The following is a 26,320-nucleotide window of genomic DNA, read 5'->3' as shown; positions in this document are numbered from 1 at the left end:
GATTAATCTCATAATATCTGAAAATTTTTCTTCCAAATTTTCAACATTTCAGACTCAGAAATGTCCAAGTTTTTTTCCAGAACATTCCTGAGATTAATCTCAACATTTCAGAGTTTCTTGGCAGAAATTTCCTTCTTTTCTATCTACGTTGACACATGTGTGAGTGTGAATTGTTGCACTGGAATGCTTCTGCTTTACCGTCTCTGCTGTTGACTTGACAGACATGTTGCCGTGTTTTTTTCAGGTTCAGCATGCAGCTCTGTGCTCCAGAAAGCAGGTAGCAGTCAATCAACACAGTTTGTGACTGCTTGGAAGTGAGACTCTACAATCACAGAAGATCTGCTGCTTCCTCAAACAGCTGAAAACAAAAACAATAAAAACAAACAAACTCACGGCTCCGCAGGAAGATTATGCCATTGTAGCTGACGAACTTGAGCTTCTGCAGCACACAAAACCCTTCAAGTCTGAGTCCCGTTTGCACAGGCAGGAACCATGGACGACCCCTACCACAACAATGTGAACCAACAGATGACTGAGGGCGGAGAGTACACTTACACTCAAGATGGAGGAGGTCAGGACGGCTACCCTTACCAGACGGACTACCCCCATCAACAGGACGAGGACGCCGCCAGCGACGCCACTGAGGGGGCCGATGAGGACGATCAGATGTACGAGGGGGAGTACCAGGGCATCCCCCACCCCGACGAGATCAAGGAGGCGCGGCGGGCCGCCCGGCTGGAGGCCAAGAGGAAAGCCCGTCTGGCCGCGCAGCAGCAGGAGGAGGAGGAGGAGAGCCTGCCGGAGCAGTACGAGACCATCATGGAGGACTGCGGCCATGGCCGCTTCCAGTGGATGCTCTTCTTCGTGCTGGGACTGGCGCTGATGGCGGATGGCGTGGACGGCTTCGTGGTGGGCTTCGTCTTGCCCAGTGCTGAGAAGGACATGTGCATATCCAACGCAGACAAAGGACTCTTGGGTGAGTAGAAGCAAAGTGGTGGGACACAGAGGGCGTCAGTGTGAAATATGAAATCTCGACATTTATCAGAAGGGGAAGTGTGATGCATTTTCCAGCCAAACGGCGTCGCTTCAAAGCACAACCAAGAATGTCAGGACAAACTGAAGGGAGGCTGTTTTTGTGTAGAGAAAATAAAAAAGGCCCCAGAACGGAGCCTTGGGGAACACCTGTCGATAAAACAGACCAGAAGGTGAAATATTCTTATTGACTCTGATCGATGTGTGACAGATATGATTCTATCCATTTTTGCACCTTCAGAGAAGTTGAATTTACCAGTTTGGCCAATAATATTTCAAAATTTACAGCATCCAGAGATTTTTTTCCAGGTCAACAGCATCACTCTTATGCAATATTTTTGTTAATATCGGACTTGGCAAGTCTCTATTGAGTTCTGAGCTAAATTGCATTGGGTGAAGTGAAGGGTGAGGAGCTGCATGAGCAGCCAGCAGCAACCAAAGCAACAAAATTACAAAAGAAAGTGAAGGTATTCAGTTTTTTTGTTTGTTTTTCAGAAAAAATAACTTGCTAAGCTTCTTAACCTTTTTTAAACCTCTTTCTGGTCATTTGACTAGAAAGCAGAGAGCAATTCGTTGTTCAGGTATTGGTTTTGAGAGTTTTGAGGTGCTAACTAATCAACGGCTCACGGTTCGCTCATTACCTCGTTGCCACAGTTGCGCACCAAAACTACTATCCGAAAGTAAATAAAGAAAAAAGCACGACCAAAATCCTTCCACTTGCACATCAGAAGAAATAATTGTCCAAAACAGCAATTCCTCAATCCAACATTAACAAACAAAAAGAACCGCTAGAGAAAATCCCCTTAACTCTACAGCTGATGAGAAAATTCAATACAATTTTCTTCTTCAACAATGCCAAGGAATATATTTCTAACCAAGCAATCAGAGGCGACACATTACTATCCTCTCAGGGAAGACTTACTTTATGGTTTTTTACAGCCGCCTTCACAAAATGTCCTCATTAGTGCTCATCAGTGCACAAGCCGAAGCAGGGCAGCTCCATCTTGCTTCAAAACCTAAAGTGAGAATGTCCCCACCGGCATTCTGACGGGTTTAATCTTTTATTAGCAACACATTTAGCAACAAATGGAGTGTGAAATGCTAGCATTTAAACAAACAAACAAAAAAAGAACACTACTTTAAAATAATCCGCAAGATTTACTAATTGCGCTCATCTGTGGGTGAACGTGGAACTCGTTGGTGAAATGATGATGGTGTTTAGCGGAAATAAAACTAAAAAATCCTACAGATGTTTGGCTTTTGACGGCTGCCGATCATCAGACTGAAATATCCCCAAGCTGCTCTTCCACCTAAGGAGAGGAGGCTTGGTTTAAATAATGATTACCGCGGTGTCCTGCAGTGGTCAGATGCTTCATTGTGTACAACCAGATTAGCCTGGTCGAGCCGTGGATGTGGTACAGTTACTGTCTGTAAAAGAACCTGGAGGAGACCGTCTCAGGGGGGCCAAACTAAATTAGCAACAAAATTAGCTAATTTGTTGCTTACTTAAAAATATTTGCAACAAAATTTTGCGGTATTTGTGCTTATACATGATGGTAAATGTGACTTTATTACTCGTTGTGTTGGTTATATTTTCACCTTCTCGCCTGTGGTGGCGCTGCACCAAGAACTACTGAAGGAAAAAACCTCTGAAGAAGACACCGAGCAGCGGTGTAACAGAAACGGTAAGGAGGGAGTCACTTAAATAAAATGTTCTGACGATTTTTGTGGAAATTTTGCAATAAAAGCACAACGACGTATTGGCACGAAAAAGTGCAGGTATCTGTTGATTTTGCGTGAATTACCGCAGAGTTGAGAAAAAGTGGAGTTGGTGAATTAGATGCGTTTCCATTACAAATGTGTGCAAAACTGTCGGTATTCCACTAATGTCAAACAAACATTTTGCAATATTGCGGTGTTTCTATTAACAATGAAACTCAATTAAAGTTATTAAAGTTTGTTGAGGCGACAAGTCATTAAAAATAAACATGCTGCGCCATCATCCTGCCACTTCCGGAGTCTTCTCCGTCAGCAGTAACATCCGGTGGTTGAATACAACTTGTGTGACGCAAAAAAAAAAAAAAAGTGTTTCCATCGCAGTTTTGCAAAAATACACTAGTTTCGATATGACCGTTTGCTTTTTGTTTTTCAAAACTGGTATGATCCCATTCAGCAAATTTATTTTCATAATTCCAATTTACGCAATTATCATGTCAATGGAAAGGTAGCTATAATTTAGCAGCAAACTGATACAAACTGCTTTGATAGACTAATATATTAATATTTAAGCACACAGCTGCTTTCTTTAAGATTCTAATTATGCGTCCCTCTTTATTTTCTCTCCATTCAGTTGCAACTTTCAAAACACAATCTTAAAAAAAAAAAAAAAAAAAAAAAAAAAAAAACAACCTCTATGCAGCTTTGTGGAAAACGTAGCATAGAAACATCTGCTCCTCACTGTCTGCTCGGATAGCTGAGCAGCAAATGAAAACCCCTCACCTTTATCTCCCGGACCTGGCGTGTAGCGAGACGATGTAGCAGATTACACATCACTCATTTCATCTTAACACCGGGCTCCTGGGACGAGGCGTGGCGAGAGGCTGATGAGGAATCGGCCGCTGATTGTATTCAGCGTGTGTTCCCGGAGCTAATGCGGAGCATGCTGCCGCAGTCAGAGATGCCCGGCGCCCCGCCGCGTCCCGCCGCAGAGCTGTCAGACACGCGTCGGGCCTCTGACAGGCTGCGGGGTAGCGGGGGAAGAGGCCCCGGCGAAAATGAAATCACAGCATCTGTTTGTACGGGGCAAGAGGAGAGCTATGATCGCTGGCTTAGAATATGAAGCAGGGCCGCAGAGTGGTGCTGCCGGATGCAGGCTCATGCTCGGCACACCGGACAGATGGGGAGCGGAAATATGTTTAATCTTCACCTGTAGTCTGGGATGGAAGGAGGTTTGCCAAGTGTTTTATTAGAGATTGTGTGTTTACCTTCTGGGTTTTCTTCAACTGTCTAAAGAGTGAGGTTGACATTACATTTTAGACCGGGACGAGGGGGGAGAAAGTTAAAAATATGGAAGTGAGGAAATGTAGGAAGAAGAATGTGTGAAAGTGATATGTGGTTTTAAAAAGTTGAGCTAGTGAATGGTTTGCAAAGTCTGAAAAGCGTGCCAGGAATTTGTGTCCATTCCCCCTTAGTGTGATACCTTTTAGAAAATCCAGCTGCCAGGTTCCTGTACTGAAATAGAGAAAACAGGTGGTCCAACTTAAAAAAAAGAGTTAATTTGATACAAGTAACCAAATTAAGCTTATACAGTAAATATATTAAGTGTATACATTCACACCAGACCTGTTAATTTGCTTTAATCGACCTCTAATGTCCGGTCCGTTTTGGGAGGTGTGAATGTGCAAACAAACTCTGACGTGGACCAAATTAGTGAACTCTGGTTCGCCTAAAACACTAGATCCCAGTTTGGGTTGAAGTGAACTCTGGCACAGGTCGAATGCATACGTGCATGCAACCGGACCAGAAACCGCTCCAAAAGCAGGAAGCACATTGAAGAGCAGGGCATTCTGGGTCGACAGAGCCAGATTAAACACGTGAGTCTCACACTACAGGGAGAAATGACTCGTGCTTTTTTTTTTTTTTTTACCAGACAAAAGAGAAATTCTACAACTACTAAAATCTGATGCTACTCCAGTTTTGTTTACATTTTGAGAAGAAGGAAGTTGTGCTAGGTGTCTTCTTCAGAAGTTTTTGTGTCATTTCCTTCAGTAGTTCCTGTTGCAGCACCACCACAGGCGAGGAGGTGAACAGGTTTTCAGCAAGTTACACTTTTCAGACTTTAAATTTTAAAAAACATTTAAAAGTGCATCATTTTCCTGAAAACCATGTATTTTCCTTTCACTTGTTATTTTAAAAACCTTAAACATTTGTGAATTATTTGAAAACAGTTTGATCAGCCAGCTGGGTTACCGACATGTCAAAGCTAAAACAGAACATTTCTCATCTGTACTTGGAACATTTCCCTTCCAAATCCTAAATATTTTTCTGCTAATTGTTGACTTTGTCACTTTGTGCAATCAGCACTTTGACCAACTGGCAAAGCTGTTCCCTTTGTCTTTGACTCGCTCACACAAAGAACGGAAACTAGGAAAGCATCATCGCTGGGAAAGCCATTACTCAAACAGTGAAAAATATGATCGAATGATTTGATATGAAGCAATTTATAGCGATATCTAATCTGTCTTGGGTGACTAAGTTCTGCTTACAAGGTTACTGTTTTCATGACTCACTGTAAGCCGTGTGGTTTATCGTCTAAATTTGTATCTATTCATGGATACAATATTTCATCTTCTGCGTGTGGCAGATGGAGTTATATCGCTTTCACTTCTAACGCGGCGGAGAAACGATGAATTCTCCTTCACCCTGAAGGTATTTGGCAGCTTCAATATATTAAAGAAGACTTTTTCAAAAGTAATGTAGTTGGAATAGATCCTGATTCTCCACCTGAAGGACACAGTTCCATCCTCTCAACCTGTACATACATGTATACATACACACGCGTGCACACACACACACACACACACACACACACACACACACACACACACACACACACACACTCTAAAGTTGGGCGTTAAACTCATTTTCATATTGGACCACATGATGAATGTTCTCAAAGGGCCGGCTGTGCCACTATAAACTGGTCACAAACTGTTAAAATATTAATAAATAGCTGTGTCTGGATTCGATAAGTACTATTTAAAATTAAACTATATTCAACATCTGTCAACACTGATCAGTTGCCCTAACATTTCACAATCGTTATTGTGATTTTTTTTTCTCGCAATTATAATCACTGATTGTTGTGAAGCCAATTTAGAAATATCTGCAACCAATTTTACAATATTTGACTGTAGACATGACTTTTTGTCATTCGCTGTACTGACTATATCTTGACATCTTCTGAGGCAGAAGTAGCGGTGTAGTAGAAGTAAGAAATACTGCCACCTGCAGGTGGGAGTTCGCATCAACACCAATGTTTTAAAAATTGTTACAGAAAATTTGCAATAAACAAAGAAAAAGTGAGCATCTGTTGATTTTGCATGACTCTCCAAGATCACTGAATCGCGAAAAAGAGGAGGACAATCAAACTTTGTCAATGTTCTATTGTCAAAAAAAAAAAAAAATTCCCAATTGCAGTGTTTCCATTAAGCAAGAATAACAACTAACCTCACACGTGAATAAGTTTGTTCACATGATACGTCATTTAGAAATGCCACGCCGTCATCCTTCCACCAGTTCCACCAGTAGTATCATCCAGTTGTTGAAGGCGCAACTCTTGTGATGCAAAAAATGTGTTTCCATTGCAGTTTTGGAAAATACAATAATTTCAATGCAGCCAAAAAAGGTGTGTTTTTTTCAAATGAAGCTAATTTATTTTCATTATTCCAATTTATGCATTTATAACGTTAATGGAAACGCAGCTATTGCTGTGTTTTAGCAGTGAACAGATAAAAAAATCACTTTGATCCATCCATCCATCCATCCATCCATTTTCTATATACCCATTTCCCTTAGTGGGGTCAGGAGGGTTGCTGGTGCCCATCTCCAACTAACGTTCTGGGCGAGAAGCGGGTTCCACCCTGGGCAGGTTGCCAGTCTGTCGCAGAATCACTTTGATTTGATTGATAAAATAATATTTAAGAAAACAACTGCTATCTTTATGCATCCGTCATGGAGCCTGTAGGGCCACATAAAAAGCTATAGCGGCCCAGATTTTGGCCCCCGAACCTTCAGTTTGACACATTTAGTCTAAAGTATCAAATTGCCAACGTTAATAGGCGATATGATGAATGATCTTGCTGAATGGGATGCGCGGGGAGCGGAATGAAGCATCTGCACGCTTTGGTAATCCATGGGGAAGGTGCACGACGCACACTATGGCTCCACGTGCCGTTAAGCCGCTTACGCCCTCAGTAATTAGGACTGTGTAGTAAAAACACAGGGCTGGCAGGCAGGAAGTACGGGTCTAAAGCCTCAAGAGGAGTAGTTGACCAAAGATGATTGAGAATTGACAAGAATATAGAAAGAAAGTAAAATAAAAAGACGTTTAACTCTGTCTGCACGGTGGCCTTCTGACAGTAGAAATGGAGGCTTAAAGAACGCCACGACTCAGGAAGTCTTTGTATTTCAAAAAGGTGCTGTACAATGACAGCTAGACCAACACTAGTCACATAAGTGCAAAAGGTGCAGGTTCTCTGAACACCATGAACCTTTCTGTCCGTCAGATCGCCAGTTTGAGTGCATTTGCTTTGTACGTCTTAATGAATGTTACAGAAACATCCGGAGCTGAATGGACTCAGAATAAAAAGCATGGATCACTCTGAAATAAAGCATGAAAGCTGCTGATTACTCTGCACTTTCTGTTCATATGAGGGTGAAGGGAGCCCCCTGGTGGTGCAGCTGCTGTTTTAGAGACTTCAGTGCAGTGGTATCCAAACCTTTTGGCATGGCAGTACTGCAAGTTTTATTTTTTTTTGTCTTTTTTTTTTTTTTTGAAACTATAAGTAGATAAAATGCTGGCTTCTTAATTGGTGACTGTATATTGTTTTTATGATTTTTTATTTCTGTAATTTTAAGATCTAAGGTACTTTAAACAGTTTTTTGCTGAAATGCACTATACAAATGAACTTGATTGATTTATTGAACATTTTAATCAAACAAACAAAGCAGTCAGATTTCTGTAGATAAGTGAAATCAATGTAGATTTAGAACTTAAAACAGGTCTTGCAAGTTTGCCAGATTAAAAAACAAAAAAACATGTCCTATTTTTTTTTTATTCGTTTGTAGATTTTTCTGTTAACAGGGTACAGCTCTCTCTGGGTTTATTTTGCCAAGTGTATTAAACGGCCACGCCTGTGTCTGCATATTAGTATAAAATCACTGGATGTTCGTTGTCGCTTTTTACTATTAAAATAAATTAAATTCAAAGCAAAATCCTGAATGAATCCGTGTGTTGCACCTTACATTTTCCATGGTAAGATGCTAAATTGCCTGTAGCTTTATTTGAAAGGTGAGGCATCAATGAAATTGTTACTGTAACATTGTTTTTAAATGTGTATCAGCACCAAACAACCCAGACTTGAACCGTTACTGAATTGCAACCAAGATCTGCCCAAAATGGTTCTTTGGTCACTGCTGCTTTAGTAATTGTGCGTCTCTGTGTGCATTTTGCAGGCCTGCTTGTGTATGTGTCCATGATGGTGGGTGCCTTGGTGTGGGGCGGTCTGTGTGACAAGATGGGGAGGAGGAAGTGTCTCATCTACGTCCTGACCATCGACCTGGTCTTCTCCTTCCTGTCCTGCTTCGCTCAGGGATACGGCTTCTTCCTCTTTCTGAGGTTCTGCTCCGGCTTCGGGTGAGACGCCTTATTTATTTATTTATTTTTTCCAAATATGCATTTGTCTTTGCAGCACAGCTTGACTGGGTTTTTATAATAACTGACCTTTACTGTGAATAATCTGCTTAAAGGGAACACCTTTGAAAATAAGATGGGTGACATTTTAAGAAGTTATGCAACTGTAAAAACATCCATTAGAAGCTGTTGTTGTTGTTTTTTTTGTTGTTGTTTTTTACCAGGAAGAAAGTATGAAAGGAAAGGTACAAGAGTTGTGCCTCGTAAAAGAGTTGAGATCCAGAGTCCTCTCCCATCCCCTCTTTTCTTCAGGTTTTCTATTGGATTTAGAGATAAAACGATTAATCAAATTAATCGTGATGAAAATAACTGTAACCTAATTTAGTAATCGATTGTTAAGTTAGAGTATACAGACTCAAAAAATGTTATTTGCTGAAAGAACATTCAGAGCAATAATTAAGCCATAACTGTACAAACAATATATTTGTTTTGGATGTATAGGAGATTTGAAAATGTTCACTCCTCAAGTGGCATTTTTACCATTTGACCTTTACAATGTGTATTGGTTTATTTGCATCTTTTAATGCATTAATAATATTATGTAAATAAAGTCTCACAGAATGTACCGACTTTTAAAATCAGATTAATCGAATAACCATCAGAATAATCAATAGATTAATTGATAACCAAAATAATTATTAGTTGAGGTCCTAACTGGACTTGGGTGTATGACTGAGATGGCAAGTGAAGGTTCCCAGTGTTTGGTAAATGACCCACAACTGACCACTGCACAATCCAGTCCCCCACACAGTGTGGCAAAAACTACATGATGACGTTTGTGATGGTAGGACAAACAAATGCTTTTTCCAACATCACAGACGTCAAACAAACCCAATTGACCTGTAGAAACTGATGTTTCTTTTGGAGACTAGGTGTCCACTAGCATGCCAATCTTTTCCAGACTAAGGTCATCTGCTCAAATTAAAGATTGGATTTTTCTGCATAAGCAGATTCGTTTAATTTGAGACTTTTTGCACGTCTTGAAGAAGCAGTTTTATGTATTTCCAGAAACAGAGTGTCATTTTTATAGCACAATCAAGTAACTATGTTACCTTCAGTAATTATAATGCTACATGTGTCAAACATGACTTAAAATAAATTTAACTTGCTAATTGCTGTTGGCTAGTCTGAAGGAGCTGAATGGGTGAATTGTAGCAGAGGAAATTTCATAACTGCAGCTCCAAAAATTAGCTTTGTCCTTGAAGACAGAGCTAGGTCCGACCAGGCGTTTTGAAAAAAGTTGGTTTTACGTAACACTGCCCCTTTAACCAGGGAGGAGATTAACAAAAGTTCTTCTGTATGCCTTCATCATCAATTTTGACTTTATTCCTTATTTAGCCTTTCCCCAGACAGACGATCACAGCACCACAATGTTGTGAAGACACTCTCAGCTTATTTTGTAGCGGAGCGTGTCGTTACAAGAAGCTTCTAATGCTGTCGCATGCTGGCACACACCACGTTCCCCTACTGTTGATGCCACCTCAAAGAGATTCTAGCTGCAAGCTACGCCCAAGGAGATCTCTTGTTTATTTACCCCAACAGAGAAGTTCTTTTGCTGTGCAAATTAAGATAAGGGACGACAGTTCTGCATTGGTTTTTGATTTCACTTTTAGTGCTCATTTCCTGCTGCTGCCTATAAAGCCTTTATTGTGCAATAAAAGCTCTGCACTTCTCAAGTGTGCTTTCTATGCTAGCTGCGGAAAAAGAGTTTAAAATAAGTGCACCAGTTCTCTACAAATGTTTGACCTACTCATGTGAATCTTTGTCAGCTGCGAGTGCATAATCTGAACATTTATTACAAAGTTTAAACTGAGAACTAAAAAAATAGGTGAAAGAAATGATGCAAACATCACACTAAAGGACTGAAACAGAGTGACATGCTTTTAGATTCAAACTATAATGTTTCTAATCCGGATTAGTTATAGTTCTAATCTGGACTGATTAGAGAAATACACTGTTGTACTCTTTCATGTCGACTTTAAAACCCGAGTTCTTCTGCATTGGTATTACATGAGTGATTGGAAATTTTTTTTACCCAATTTGGATTTTTAAAAAAAACTGAACTTGGCGGCATTGTTTGATAACTAGAATCAATGTGGAATATATATATAATTGACCTGAAATCAGTTTTGTATGACTTTTGATTTCACTTTTTTGTGCAAAGTACCTTGAGAAGACATGTATTGTGAATTGGTGCTATAAATAACAGAATTAGTGTCACGATGTTAGATTTTGGGGGTTGGGGGTTCCTGCTGGAATTGAATAAAAATTCCTAAATAAATGAGATTTTACTTATTTTATTCCTCTTTCTACTTCTTTAAATTGCACAAAAAAAAAAATCAGTTTGTGAATCAACATTAAAGTAGAGAGTTGTCTACATGTCTCCTTAAACTAAAACTAAATCTATGAGTAAATACGAACCATAATTGTCAATGTGTAATTTGGTACTGTGGTTTGAAGAGGAAAATATCTTTCCTGCTGCAGAATTGGTGGATCCATCCCGATCGTGTACACCTACTTCACCGAGTTCCTGCAGATGGATAAGCGTGGAGAACATTTGAGCTGGCTCTGCATGTTCTGGATGCTGGGAGGCCTGTACGCCTCCTTCACCGCCTGGGGAATCATCCCTCACTATGGTAACGTTGTCAAGGCTCCCATAAATAAACACGTTCGCATTTTGTTGACACACAAATTAAGATGTGGAGTAGCTGTAAAAGGCACAAGAACGTTGAACCAAAATAGAATTCACAGCGAATGTGCCTTCCAGTCTCCATGACTGAAATGCAGGAGCTTAATGTTGACGCTAAAAATACGACTCATATGGAGGAGCTTTTGGAGCAATGATTTGATAAATAGTGGTTGTTTCAGGAAGGAAGGAACAAAGGAAATACACAGCTTCTGATAAAAATTAGGCAAGAAATAAAGCCTCAAACATGTTTCCATTATCTATCTTCTTTTTCTGTACCTATCCCTGATAATGTTGTACTCCTCTGTACAACTCCAAAATGAAACAGTTTAGCACAGCTGAACCAAATAATAATGTTGAACCAAACCGTAAGAAAACAGCAGGATTATATATCTTTTTTTCCCCCTTTGGCCTACATTTAGCTTATAACCATTGATATGGTCAAAGAATGTGTCGAACAGAGCTAGAGCTAGCTAGCGCAAACAATTTTGCAGCTAACAACGAAAAAAATAAAGGTTTTCTAGTGCTAAATTAAAGTCATTAACATACTTTTGCGTACTTTATAAGCTAACAGTACCAACATTATAACAGAGTTCCACTAGGTCAGTATATATTTCATCCAGTGGGAGAAGTTTAGTGAAGTTTGGTCAGGTCAAAATGGCCGACTGTTCGGAATTATGTGGCTCCTTCATTAGTTTGCTGAAACAATTTTGCAACTAACAGAGATAAAAATATTATGTAGTGTGAACTCAAATCACTGACATACTTTGCAGGCAGTAACTATCATAGCACAGTTCCACTAGGTTAGTTTTCATTTCATCCAGTGGGAGAAGTTCAGTTAAGTTTGCTCTGGTCAAAATGGCCGACTATGAGGCTCCTTCAAGGCTGTTCTCTAACCCCACAAGCTAACACTGCCCTCCCTTCTGAACAACAATCCTAGCAGTTTTTGTCTAATCGGAGCTGATATCTTTATGAAATTTTAACTTGCTGTAACTTTGTTTTTTTGTTTGTTTTTTGTTTTTGTCAGGCTGGGGCTTCGCCATTGGAACCCAGTTTCAGATACACAGCTGGAGACTGTTTATGTTTGTGTGTCTCTTCCCGGCGCTGGCTGCACTCATCGGAGTCGTGTTCATGCCCGAGAGTCCACGTTTCCTGCTGGAGGTCAGATCCCAGGGCCAGATGATCGAAAGAATCAATGACAGTTCATTCTTAGGAATGAACTGTCATTGCTAAAAGCTTTTACTGTACACTTTTAGCAACTGTAGGGCTGTAAAGAATCTCATTCTTTACAATCACTGAAGGTTTTGGTTTTATGGTGGCAATTAGGGTCTAGTTTTTCTCAAAGAGCGGTGAGATAAAAAAATAAAAAAGGTCATGAATATTAATGTAAAATAATTAATCACACAGTCTTCTTTGCATTATTATTAAAACTTAAAATCCCATTGAAATTAAAAATCTCTTTTGCAAGAGAAGCCTGGCCAAAACTGGGAGGATCACACAGAGTTTACAGATCATTTACAGCAAAGCAGAAAAAGTTGACAACATCATAAATAAATTAGCTAAAAGATTCCTCGGTCAAAATATTCACCGACAGCTGATTCCTTCTCAAAATCAGTAAGAACATCTGTAAAAATATTTAGTAACAACAGCCCTTTTAGGTTCATGTATTTCTGAAACTGGTTCCAAGAAGACGGAGCAGAACACTGAAAATATTTCTTTCCAACTTCAGATTGGACGTTAGGCACCAAGAATAAAAATGAAGAGAATATCGTACTTTGGACTTTTTATTTATGTAGGTCAACACATACGAAGGAAGACGTCCTACTATAGCCTTATAAGTAAAAATATACCAATGATTGAGTCTACCGATGGCCAAGGCCATCCATGTGTAAAACCTTTGAAACCTGTTATAAATTTTAGCACAGAAAACAACTGTTCACGTTATTACAATCTTAGGGGAAAGTATTAACGAGAACAGAATAGGGTGAAATCATTCTTCAACCATGGTCAGTAAGAGAAAGTACGTCTTTTCATAATCACCCTGTGTCAAGGGATCTTCACGGATATTCCTGCACGCAAAATTGCACCTGAATTAAGCATTATCCATAACTTAAAGGAGAATCAAAATCTCTAAGGCACCCAAGAAAGTAGAGCAAGTTCTAGGATTGTCTGCTAAGCACTTCTCTAGAGGCACTTCTCTCAAAAACATCAAGGATAGACTTGTTTTCTGCAAGAAGTACCAGGACTGGACTACAGAGGAGTGTGATAACCCCATTTTCTTTGATTAAAACCTTTTTAAACTGCTTGGGAGTATCGGGAACGAGGAGCATCCTTAGATGAAAAGGTGAACACTTATCAAGAACTAAGGTCTTCTGAGACCATTTATCTGTAGGGTTGGCTGTTTTCCATTGGGGTGGGCTCACAATTTTGCCAAGAAACACTGCCGTAAATAAAGAATGGGCTCAAAACTTCCTCCAGGAGCAACGCTGCCCAATAATGTTTGAGCAATTTGGTGATGAATAGTGCCTTTTCTCCAACTGTGATGGAGCACGGTGTCACATGGCAAGATGGATAGTTAATCGGCTCAGAGATCAGATCATTTATACTCTTGTCAGTGATCAACACACAATTCTTTGTTAGTATTACAGCAAACAAACCATTCTTCAAATTGCTGGTTTTGTCCCTCTCCATCTGGAGTTGGGGTAGGAACGGTAACCCTGAAAAATATTAGTAAAGAGGCGGATGTAGAAAGCTGCTGCATCGCTTGGCTGCAGGGTTCGTTCTGCCATGACATATTAAACAACCAACATCTGGTTTAATCAATTGTTTCACATCTATTTAGAGCCGTGGCACCAAAGCACCCAATATTGAATAAAGCCAACAAATACATCTGGTGTTACTGTGAGCTCGTAACAAATCCAAAATGACAACATTCGACTTAATTAATTTTTGTACAATATTCAATTATATGTATCTGAATCACAACAGCAAAACGATTTATACATATATATATATATATATATCACAATATCACAACAAACCCAAAATGGCTCCTTGAAAACCTGTGGCCAGTCCTATTACCCTTGACCCAAACTTTAATCTGTATAAGACTTATAGTATATCCAGAACTTATTAATATCATAACATGCACAAACAAATATACATGCCATTATTATTTAACATATCTATATCCTGACAAATTTAGCTAAAAGTTTCCTAACATGACCAGGAATAACTACTGCTACGGAAGCATACTAGTAGCTTCTGGTACCTTAGCACATTAGCTTATACTACCACATCTGTATCAACACAGCAATATCCCATAATATTGTTCTTTACATTGAAATGTATTATGTGAATTATTCTGAACAGGGTTTTTTTTTTAGCCTATTTTTATATTTTAATCTATTTTAACGTTTTATAACATGCAACTGCTTATATGAGCCTAACATTCAGCAACTATTTCCATGTTTCCACTGGCATTTTGATGACTTATCTTTGTTGACAACAGATCTTTAAGATTGGGAGGCCTCCTTGCTTTTACCTTAATTTCTCATTTTGCTTCACAGATTCAGGTCGGTACTTTTATCTGTGTCACTCCAAAGCATTAACATCATTTCCAGTCCAAAAAATAAAATAATGCTAAAACTAAAAGATTGCTTTAAACCTAAGTCTGCCTGGGTTTTAAATAGCTTTGGGGTTAGCGGTATATGTAAAGCATCCACATCTTGCACAGATGAGTCATCAGCATGCAGCCACATTATGCTTAGTAGACTGTGTGTGGAATTTAAACTACACATTCACTACGCAATTTGTGGTTTCCACCAGCGACCTTGAAACCTAAAGAGGCATTTTTCAGTCTATGTGTTTGTGGATTCCAGAACGCCAGGCACGATGAGGCATGGATGATCTTGCGACAGGTTCACGACACCAACTGGAAGGCCAAGGGGGAGCCAGAGCGAGTCTTCACTGTAAGCCTTCATTCACACCAACACGCATGGCTGGCCAAACACATTTCACCACTAATTTAAAAGGATAATGAAAGAAGAAGCCGGTTACATCTTTATCATCAGGTCTTGAGAGAAAGTACTAATCAAGCGCCTCATTCTTCGGTGGAATGGTGTCTGATAACTCCTTTCCGTTGGGTTATAGTGCTTTGCAAAAGCACCCTTGAATATTTTTACATTACCTCACATTACATCCTAGGTAACTTCTCTCTGTGTTTTAAATGTATTTTAATTACTTAGACCAACACAAACATGTGCATAACAGTAACATAGAATGATGACTTTTTTTTTGTAACCTTCCACCGGTCTTAAGACAAAAGGTCATTTAGACCCCACAAGGCTTTTACTCTGTGTGGGTCCAGTGGGTGGCACTGACCCCACATACACTTTTACAAGTGTTTTTTTTTTTTTTTTTTGCATGTGTTGTTTCGGGAATTGACGGTCTGATGGAATAACTCCCGCCCCCCACTTCCCCGCCAATCATTCCAGGTTTATTCACCTAGTCGGAGGTCTAAGAACGAAAGCAATCATTGAGAGAAATAAAAACACATTCTGCGTCTCTTTATTGCAGGTGACGAATATTAAAACTCCACAAACCCAGGAGGACGAATTCATAGAGATCCAGAGTGACACTGGAACCGCCTTTCAGCGCTGGACGGTTCGAAAAATGACCATGCTGCAGCAGGTTTCAAAACCTCTCTGTTTTACAATTCAATAGATGTGAAAAGGTCAAACAGAAACTTTTGCTTTGCTTTCGGTTGTTTTTATCCCGACATAAAAACAACCGTATGAAAAGCACGACTCGATGACTGGCTTAATGTTCTGTGTCTCTTTCCTGAAGGTGATGGCCAATGTGATGTCTTTATCTGCTCCAGAGCTCAGGCTGCAGGGCCTTTTCCTGGTCATCGTGTGGTTCTGCATGGCTTTCAGGTAGAATAACAGCTTAGGACCGGTTTGAAATTCGCATCACATGGTCACCTTGAGGGCTGGCTTCATAGTGTCAGCACAAAAATATAAAATAAAAATGTACAATCTGTAATTTTTTTTTTAACCCTTCAAAGTCTGATAAGAGGAATACTTTAAAAAATTGAACCTTAACTTTTGATTTACATATTTACGTTGTTGGATTAAACTGAACATTTCTTCCTGTCACTGGTATGACAGAGACCAATGACAGGTTCATGCCTTTCTGAGATTTTCAGTTCAGGTACATAAATGACTTAGGTGTTTAGGTGTGACATTTCTTTTCTGTGTGTGTGATAGCTACCATGGATTGGGAGTGTGGTTCCCTGACATGATAAAGTACATGCAGTACGAGGAGTACGAGTCTAAGGTCCGAGTGTTTCATCGGGAACGCGTGGAGCGATTCCACTTTAATTTTTCCCTCGTCAACCAAGTCCACCGCGAGGGAGAGTACATCCATGACAAGTATGTTTATCACTGTTCTTCATAAACCCAGAGATCCGCAAAGTTAAGATTCAGCTTTTTGCCATTTCTTTCTCTCTGTTTTTTTGTTGTTGTTTTTTTGAAGATTTGCAAACATCGAGATTAAATCCGTCAAGTTTGAGGATTCGCTCTTTGAGAACTGCTACTTTGAGGACATCAGGTCGACCAACACATTCTTTGAGAACTGCACGATCAAAAACACAGTCTTCTACAACACAGGTGCTGCCACAGCCTGACGTAGCGTTATCTTTACTCAAAGTAATACCTTTGGGGGTTTTTGTCTCGTGTCAAACAGTGTGTGTTTTCTGTCCAGACCTGTGGCAGGAAAAGTTCAAAAACTGTCGAATGGAGAACACCACCTTCCTCCATCCAAAGAAAGGCTGTCATCTAAACTTCCAGGAGGAGAACGACATAGTAATCTATCTGGTCAGCTTCCTGGGAAGCTTGGCTGTGCTGCCTGGCAACATCATCTCGGCACTTTTCATGGACAAGATAGGAAGGATCCGAATAATAGGTGACATGTTTAGCAGAACATCAGAGCAGATGACCATTAACCGTCCTCCTTAGTGTCTGCATCTGGGTGTTTATTGACGACACAATGGTGTCCAAGGCTGCAAATTCGTTAAAGAAACAGAACAAAAGTCGAATTTTGCAGCAATTAGCTCAGTGATTATTTGTCTCTTTTTTTCTCCCAGGTGGTTCTATGCTGGCATCCTCAGCCTGTACTTTCCTGCTGCTCCTGAGCTTCAGTCAAGGAGCAGTAATCTGTTGGCAGTGTCTCTTTTATGCTGTCAGTGTGGCCGCCTGGAATGGGCTGGAAGTCATTTCTGTGGAGCTCTACCCCTCTTCTAAAAGGTATAGTTCATTTCTGGTTCTTTAACAGATCCAACAGAAAATGACCTTCATATGCCTGTTTAAGGTGAATTTTGTCACAAGTGGAAGAGGAGTGCATCACACCGTGGAATTAAAGGGGCAGTATTATATAAAATTGTTATTTTGTTATTGGTATTTTGTTTAAGCTTTACGTCACCATTCATCTGTGCAAAAGCACATCCCACCCTTCAGATGTTCATTGGTAAAAAATATAAAATAAAAAGCATGTACCGTATTTTCCGCACTATAAGACGCACCTAAAAACCTTCAATTTCCTCAAAAGCCGACAGTGCGCCTTATAATCCGGTGCGCCTTATATATGGACCAATATTGAGCCACAACAGGTCCAGCAAGGACCTTACCACAGGGGCCGCGTTTCATTGGCTAATGCCCATTTTAGGTCACAGTGCAGCTACCACGTGCGTGACCGTCTCACAAACACAAGCTACAGTAGTAAACATATGCTAATGTACATTGTGGACCATCAAAACCATGAATGCCGACTTACCCAGCCTTGCAAGAACAATAGGCATCAGTGATCTTGTCCACAGCTATATTTATGCTGAGGGTGTGAGGATCTGCTGTTTTCCTCATCTATCGGTAGCTTTTAGCTGTGACGCGCACAATGTTGGAGGCATCCAGTGGCTCAAACACCTTGATGTCGTCCAAAAAAGATGACATGAACTTGTTGGTTCCCCTGTCCATTGTCGTGGCTGATATGTTGTGAAAATCCGGCAGAAATGCTACGCTAATTAACTCAGATCGAAATGAAAGACGTCATGTTTACACAGACATGCAGTAGGCTGCTTACGTAGTTGGTCCACTACGGTAAGCAGCCGCCAACTTCTTTTTCCCCGTAGAAGAAGTAGTGCGCGGTGCATGCTGGGATAGTTGTCAGAACACTGGTTTGTTAATAAAGTTTGATAATACATTTAAAGGGGGGGAGGGGCAGGGGAAGAGAGACAGAGACTGCAGCGGCAGCGTGTCGGTTGGTCTGTGTTACCCAGAAAGCAATTGGGCACAATATCGCAACACCAACACCGTGAGTGAAACAACGACTGGGCCAGCCTACTATATAAAGTACTCGGGGACCATTTCTTTATTAATGTGGATGTGTAATAATAGAGTATGAAGCGTCTATTCTATGCGCCTTATAATGCGGTGCGCCTAATGTATGAAAAAAGTCCTAAAATAGGCCATTCATTGAAGGTGCGCCTTATAGTGCGGAAAATACGGTACCTCTTTACTTTCACTTCACAGTAATCTGCTACTTTGTGTTGGTATGGCTCGTAAACTTGGAATAGAAAACATGGAGGTTTGTAGTGGTGAGGTGACAAAAGTTCATGGAGCATAAATACTTTTGCAGGGCACTGTGTGCCGAGCAAAGTCCCATTTCTTTCACAAGCCATGTTATGTCCTAATTGAGAGATTTAAGGGAGCCACGAGGAGAACTAAAACCTCCGCTGTTTCACCCTCTTAAAACATAAATTAGTCTAATGACTGAAACTTGTCAGTGTGCTCTCCAGCTGCTCCAGCCAAAACTCATTATCCCAGATAATGATGTAGACATTAATGGCGTCTGTTGCACCCTCAAAGGCTTTTCATTCAGTAGAAGCACAAATGTGTGAGCGCAAATAAGTCTAAAAGATTGGTTTTCCCATCTCATTGTCGACGTTTGCGTTTATTAGTGGATTTTGGACTCCTAAAGCCTTGCCCCCAGAACTTCACATTTTGCGACGTTTCCACTTCAAAATTAAATGTATTTTATATGGATTTTATGCAATAAACCAACAGAATGGAAGAAAAATGACTCAAATGAAAATCTAAAGCATTAATCACTCCATCTGGTGTCTTCCACTTTTCACAAACTGCACAAACTCTCTAATACACTGGTATCTGGTGGCAGCATCACACTGTGCAGACGTCTTTCTCTAGCAGTGGCCGACAAACTGGACAGACCAGGAGGAAAAATGAACTGAGCTAAATCTAAGGCAAACCAGTCAGAGGCTGCAACGCATTTGACTATCAGGTAGATGTCCGTCTTCTAGAAGGACCACGAAATTAAACTTAATTAATTTAAGTCGAAATTAAACTGAGCGATTTTATTGGAATGGATCAGACTAAAGATTAGTGATATTTTCGAATGACCTAGTCAAAGTCCAGACCTTTAGTTTCCAGATGTACAAAGCTGGTAAAGAGATATAGTGCAGCATATTACTATAAAAATATTCCAACTGTGGATACTGTGGATTAACTGTATGTCACATCATTTGTTTTTGACTATGGGTGCCCTACTCGTACAATTTTAGAGTAATAAAATGTAGAAAAATCAGATTGCAAAATTGACACTGAATATTTTGGCTAATTGCGGTGCTGATGTAGGAGGGCTAAATGCTACCTGCATACTTTACGGTTCAAATTTTGATTTGCAAAAAAATGTTAATTCACATCTAAGCTCCGCAACAATATGCATTTTGTGCAGCGCATCCTTGTTCGACACGTTGTAGCCAACCGTCGAGCTTAAACCTGCACTTTTTCTCACTGCACAGAGGGACAGCGTTCGGCATCCTAAACGGGATCTGCAAGTTCGCAGCCATCGTTGCCAGCTTCATCTTTGCAGCCTTCATCGGCATCACAAAAATCATCCCCATCTTCCTGGCCTTCGCCGCCCTCGTCTGTGGAGGCCTGGTGGCCCTGAAGCTGCCTGAGACACAGGAGAAAATCCTCTCTTGAAAAGCCAAACTTTCTGCTGCTTCAGATCCCCAGACACAAACGGCAAACTGTGCGATTTGTATTTATGTGGTTACTTGTTTTTGAAATAGTTAAAGAAACTTGTATGGTGGCCTACATCGACCTGCGGTTGCTCTCCGCTATGGGAAAGCTCCTCAGGCTGCCCAGCGTTTTTCTGTCACATCATGTCAGTCCTGTCTTTGTCTCCCTCGCTCTCCGTTCGCACACACACCCGTTCTGTCTGAAGTTGGTGTAAAAGATTAAAACAATGTGTCTGTGTTTGAATGGTTGTGTAGAGATCACATTACCATGTTGTGCTTTGGTTTCATTCCCTCTTGATGAAAGAGAGAGGACTTTTAGTGATAACTTGAAAACGACGAGACTCGCTGCTAAGTCTCCGTAGCAATATTGCTCTAATTTTGAAGATAAAAAAAAAAATCAATAAAAAAACAACCAAACACCTTGAACATTCACCCAATGTTTGTTCGGAGCAACCTCGTGGTGTCTGTAGTTTGTGTTGCCCAGTTTGTTCTCTTTAGGTAAAATCAATTTATGAAAAGTAGATCTCATTTTCTAAAAACGATTCTAGCTCTCCTCTGGTTTCCCGAAAGATCCGGATGCAACTCGACCAGGTTCTGTGTCTCTGATGTGTCCTGTTTGTTCCCCATTGTAGTGTTTTAAACTGTATTGTAACATGTAGCATTAGGGTCTTTATCTGTCACATCTTGCCATGAAAAAGTGTAAGGAACTGTCTGTTTTCTTTTTCTTTTTTGTCTTTTTCCAAAGGGAGAGAGCAATGCAAAACTGTAAGACTAGACGTTTTCATATGACACTCTCCTTTCAATGCTCTGATGAAGAACTGATTTGCAGAACTTTGCTACATTTCTGACAACGTGTGTCAAGATTTTTTTTTTTGGAGCATTGTATGTACTCGGCATGATTGATTTATGCGCGAGTTTGTGTGTGCGTGTGTGAGAGAGAGAGTGTGTGTGATTCTGGATGTTATCGGCATGTCTGTAAATTTACTGAGACTCAATACCGTTACTGTATTTGCTGTTGTACATATAGACCGGTGTAAATTAGCTGTACCATAGTAGTTGTATCATGACTTGAATAAAGCTGACGGATGTGATACGGCTTCTTTCTTCTTCAAAGATGCAAACAGCGCAGGTTACAACCTTCAGCAATGAAACATTTTTTTGTCTGCTTGGTTCAACCTTCAAAAGGAGACAAATATGGTTGAACGTTAATTTACGGCCTAAGAAGTGGTTTTTCTTTACCAGCCTCTGTTTGCTAGAGGCAGAGAGATCACCACAGATAAGTATTTCTTTTGCAAAGCATACAGAAACTAATTACTGTTGTCAAATATTACCCTAAGTCAAAAAAATCTTAGGGCCAACGAGAATCAATTCATTTGGAGTTAAAAATCAGTTTAACACAAATTTGCTAGCATAAATGTTTAGCTTGAACTGGATAGAAACATATTTCTATTAAATCTTATTGATAGACTTGTACATTATTAAGACACAAGCAAACATACCTTTGTCTTGGCTTTTTTCTATTCTTCCTCTTTCTTTTCTCTGTCCCTGAAGGACAAGTTTTTTTTTTTGTTTTTTCCAACATTCTTTTGCTTACTTCTCTGTCACCGGTGTTGTGGAGGTTTGGATGAACACCGCACATTGCACGGCTGCTCATCTTACCGGTCACAAGGGGGCGCCCAAGAGCAATTTTGTTTTTCTTTTTGAATGATGATGAATAATTGATTGAATGTTTTCTTGAATTGAATGAATGATTTATACATGATCAGATATATATTATTGTAACAAAAAAGCACAACTTTATAAAGAAATAGTGTTTTTGTTAATATAATATAAAAACAAAAAATCATTACAAAAAAAAAAAATCTGTTCCACCTGGGGGCTCCATAGTAGCCCCAGGTCTTTAAGCAGCCGGTTAGTTTGCTTATGTTTAAGGAAAACACAAAAGAAAATGTATACATTTCTTCACAAAAACAGACTTTTAAGGAAAAGGAAAAACTAAATATATACATATTTATGCTTTTATTTTTAATTGTCAGTTGTCATACTTGACACCTAACCCCTAACATTAAAGACAAATAAACTGATGATTTGTTGAAATTGCATAGTGTTTTTTAACCATGTCCGCAAGTATCCATCAACCGGAAGAGGTTTGGGCCTCACAGTGGAGTCGGGGCTTGTGTGTGGTGTTGGTTGAGAGCGTACGTAACACTGAACAAATGGTTTGGACCCAAGGCGGGGGGAGTGACTTCCGTTTGTAAAAACAAAAATACACAAGAATGAAATGTCACACAACCTCATTGTTAACATTTATGTAGTTTTAGAAAAAAGTAAAATGTTATTCAACGCTCAGCTGCAATGCAAATATTGACAGAGTGATGTTTTTATTAATCCCCTCTCCCCCCCCAATTCTCGATTAATGGTCTCGTCCTTCACCTTCAATGTCACGCTTGTACGGACGGGAACGTTGAACGTGTGTGTATACAGATGAACTATGCTTAATTTCAGGTGTGCGTTTAATTCAGCGAGCGCTTTATGCCGACAGCTGCTCACCCCGCTGAATGTCAACGGGACCGTCTCACAGTAAGTGCTCCTGTTTGCTGTTAGCTGTTCCTGTTAGCTAACGGCTAACGCTAAGGAAGGGTTTGCTAGGTTTTGAAGCTTCACTTGCACTGTGCGACACAAAAACCGTACAACTTCTAACAGAACCAGCGCCTTACGGAGTGTGCTAATCACAAGGTGTGTGTTCAGGTGTGGAAGCAGAAGGCTGCCGCAGCAGAGGCCGTTGTTCCTCAGCGCTGTGAGACATCAGGAGGCGGAAGCTAGCACGGGGAAAGACTTCAGGTCTGCACACTGTAATCCATCAGTCGGTCATAATGCTGATTCAGAAGGATGTCTACTCACTTGTTATGCTGTGTTCCCAAAAAGAAAAAAAAAGTATATTTAGCAGCTGGACATCTTGGCTTTGCAAAGCAGACGTAAACAAATTGAGTAGTTGTGATTACTGATGTGTTATTGAGATAAATTAGACTAAAACATTACAGTCTATCGATGTTGAATGATTTTTAGAAGAAAAACTCCGTAATGCTTTGCTCATTCCAATTTCAATCTTTCAGCTATTTTCCCCCGATGCCTGGTGAAGACAGTCCACTGAGATGGGCTGGGAAGAAGTTTGAAGAGTTACCAATTATTCACATAAAAGCAACATACAACAAGTAAGTGGAGTTACTTATTAAATTCAGTTAAAAACAGCAGAAATTACACTAGTTACTAAAATGAAGGTCTTAAAAACAACCTCAGTAAAGTCTTAAAGTAATATGTAGGGTTTACCAGGCTTAAAATTCAAGTTAATTAGTCGGATCAGAGACACTTACAGGCTCAGGCCAGGTTAGGTTGGAATTTTTTAGGCCAAATCTAAACTCCAATTACAAACAGTTGTGTCTCTTTAAAATGAGATGGGAGAGACGTAATCTAGTGACTTTACAAAATCAAAGAGATTGGGCTGACCACCTGTGGAATCAAAGACAATGGCCGCCTGCAGTGTTGCTGTTTGACTCCCGTCTCACTAATCTGAAACTGAGGCGAATCTTTGGCTATTGGTGAGCATCAATCTAATTTATCATCTGGCCACTATGTTAAGCCCTCAACCTGCAGCGGAACGCCCGCGTGCTGTTTGTCCATTGAATTTTCCAGGGATGAGGGTTAACCTACCTCTAACGTATTTTCCTGAAGGAAGCACAATGTTTTCTTTAACCTGGCTGCCCAAATACAGTCAAAAGTCTGTATTACAGTGTTAAAAATAAATACTTTGAGAGCAGCTCACAGAGTAAACTTCTCCATCCTTCACCAGCACACACATCCAGCTTACAGACAGCACAGGACAGTCTTTGGTCCGGACGTCCTGTGGCACAGAAGGCTTCAAGAACAGCAAGAAGTCGACGCCCATCGCCGCGCAGACTGCAGGCATCTCTGCTGCCGCGGTGAGCTTTCTCCTCCGATTTCTGTCGGTCAGATCTGTGGTCCCTGACCAGTGGAGCTGATTATATCTGCAGAATGTTTTTGGTATTGGTGAAGGCTCCCACGATTCTGCTGGTTCACCACTCCTGGTTAATGAGTACAGTATGATTTGTACTGTCGACCTGTTGGAAGACTAATATGTCCTCTATATAAACACAGTATATTTATCTGTATTTTTTTTTGTTGTTCTTCCAAACAGAAAGCCACAGTAAAAGGAGTTACGTTTGTTCGTGTTGTGGTCAAAGGTCTTGGTCCTGGACGTCTGGTGAGCAGTTCCTGCACTCTTAAAAAGTTTTTCCACACCCATTTTGTTGACTCCAATGCATTTTTAAGTGATAGACTTTAAACAGAGTATAATTGTGAAGTGGAATCCTCTTTCACTGGAATAACAGCAGCAAGTATTTTGGAGTTTGTGATGGGATTCTTGATGGTTCTCTTTTAGTCGCCTCACTCCCTTTTCAGATCTGCCCTCAAATTCTTTACATGACCGAGATCAGAGCTTTGTGGTGGCCACACCAAAATATTGACTTTGTTGTTCTTAAGCCACTTTGTTCTCTCCTCATGAGACCATATATTTTATGAATCGCACCACTTCCTCCAACAGCTGAGTTGCACCAGCTGTTTGTAGCAAAACAGCCCCAATATCTGATGCTACCACCTGCTACAAGCATCCTGTTTTTTCCTCCAAATTGTAATGGTGGTTGTTATGGCCAAACAGTTTCACCTAAGTTTCATTAGACCACAGGACATGTCTCCAAAGATGAAGGTCTTTGTGGATTGGCAAGCAGCAATCTGGCTTTTTTTTATGTTTTCTTTAGAGTAATGGCTTCCTTCTTGCTGAGTGACCTTTCAGTCCATGTTGGTACAGGGTACATTTCTTTGGATAAATACACTGCCTTACCAATAGCATCTTCACAAGTTCTTGGCCTTTGGCTCTGGAGTTGTTTTTCACATGTCTTTAAACTTTAAATGTGATTTATTGTGACTTTCTTCCATCCCTTCCACTTCACAGTTACGCACTACTTTGTGTTGATGTAACTACTTAAAACTTGAATGTGGTTATAAAATCAAAACGTGTGAAAGGGCTCAGTGGGTATAAACACTAAACTGACCTCATGTGGGTCGAGAGGATAATTCTATCGGGATTTAAAGAAACTTGATGTGTTGAGCAGCTTGCTCTTCCTTAAGCAAATTAAAAAACACAAATGTTTTGGAATCTGGAAGGGCACTGGTGAACCATAACTTTTGAAGCAATGTTGCTAGTGGAAAATCAGAGTGAGCCTTCAGAATATGTAAAGCCACCGCAGGGCCCTTCTTAACGGGGATAATTAAATCAACCAGAGACGTCTTGATCCTTTTCCTTAGTGACTGAAAGTGTCCTTGTCTGTTTTGCAGTCTGCAATCAAAGGCCTGACGATGGGAGGCCTGCAGGTGGTATCGATCACAGACAACACCCCCGTGCCACACAACGGATGCCGCCCACGTAAAGCCAGAAGGATCTGATTACGCCCCGATGCTGCAGCGCTTTGTATGGAAGCTGTTAACTTGGACTATGCTAATAAAGAGTTTTGTTATGTAACTCTGCTGCCTCTGGGTTCACTTTGCATATTGTGTTTGAAGGGAAACAACAGATGTTAATAAGCAATTCCTGCTGACTTGTGCATAAAGTCTCACTGCAGAGAGCTTCATTTGCTTTAGTTTTCACACTGTGGAAAAGAAGCAATGTGCTCTCCTATTTCTCTTACTTTCAAACTAAGTAGTGTAAATATTGCATTTGCAGAATCGTTCAGAGGATTCTTTTCTTTTGGTGTAACCATTGAAGTTTACCTAGTTTTGGTGGAATGTGTCGGCACAGAACTGTATCAAACATTCACCAACTCAAAGAAAAGTTAACTCCTGTCTTTTCTTCTATCCTGATTCAAAGGTCCTTGTATCCGTCAACACAGAACCAAACGGTTCACTCCTGCTGGTCAATGTGAATGAGTTCAGCTGGTTCAGAATAATAAAGGGTAGCTTT

General features: G+C 40.3%; 2 protein-coding genes across 2 annotated transcripts; both read left to right on the top strand.

The window, feature by feature from the left end:
* sv2ba (synaptic vesicle glycoprotein 2Ba) lies at positions 1-21,380 on the top strand. The gene is made up of 12 exons (XM_015007773.2): positions 1-976; positions 8,269-8,449; positions 10,991-11,142; positions 12,220-12,353; positions 15,074-15,163; positions 15,771-15,884; positions 16,041-16,129; positions 16,463-16,627; positions 16,731-16,864; positions 16,959-17,159; positions 17,341-17,500; positions 20,068-21,380. Exons 1-12 carry the CDS (start codon positions 493-495, stop codon positions 20,249-20,251), a joined length of 2,088 nt encoding a protein of 695 aa, XP_014863259.2. The 5' UTR covers positions 1-492; the 3' UTR covers positions 20,252-21,380.
* Positions 21,381-22,705: 1,325 nt separating this feature from the next.
* On the top strand, positions 22,706-25,882 carry mrps11 (mitochondrial ribosomal protein S11). The gene is made up of 6 exons (XM_015007768.2): positions 22,706-22,869; positions 23,038-23,130; positions 23,403-23,501; positions 24,137-24,266; positions 24,503-24,568; positions 25,699-25,882. Exons 1-6 carry the CDS (start codon positions 22,781-22,783, stop codon positions 25,804-25,806), a joined length of 585 nt encoding a protein of 194 aa, XP_014863254.2. The 5' UTR covers positions 22,706-22,780; the 3' UTR covers positions 25,807-25,882.
* Positions 25,883-26,320: the final 438 nt, after the last annotated feature.

The sequence above is a fragment of the Poecilia mexicana genome, unplaced genomic scaffold (genome assembly GCF_051168715.1).
Source record: "Poecilia mexicana isolate PSO_F unplaced genomic scaffold, ASM5116871v1 scaffold_3, whole genome shotgun sequence".
NCBI lineage: Eukaryota > Metazoa > Chordata > Actinopteri > Cyprinodontiformes > Poeciliidae > Poecilia > Poecilia mexicana.
The sequence above is the reverse complement of the archived record's forward strand: the minus strand, read 5'-3'. Positions and strand labels throughout refer to the sequence as shown.

Excerpts from the sequence above, each read along its gene's own strand:
- sv2ba (XM_015007773.2), top strand. The coding sequence starts at position 493 with ATGGACGACCCCTACCACAACAATGTGAACCAACAGATGACTGAGGGC. Across the intron at positions 8,450-10,990 it reads AGGTTCTGCTCCGGCTTCGG|AATTGGTGGATCCATCCCGA; the intron begins GTGAGACGCCTT and ends TTCCTGCTGCAG. Across the intron at positions 16,130-16,462 it reads TGGTTCTGCATGGCTTTCAG|CTACCATGGATTGGGAGTGT; the intron begins GTAGAATAACAG and ends TGTGTGTGATAG.
- mrps11 (XM_015007768.2), top strand. The coding sequence starts at position 22,781 with ATGCTTAATTTCAGGTGTGCGTTTAATTCAGCGAGCGCTTTATGCCGA. Across the intron at positions 22,870-23,037 it reads GTCAACGGGACCGTCTCACA|GTGTGGAAGCAGAAGGCTGC; the intron begins GTAAGTGCTCCT and ends GTGTGTGTTCAG. Across the intron at positions 23,502-24,136 it reads ATAAAAGCAACATACAACAA|CACACACATCCAGCTTACAG; the intron begins GTAAGTGGAGTT and ends ATCCTTCACCAG.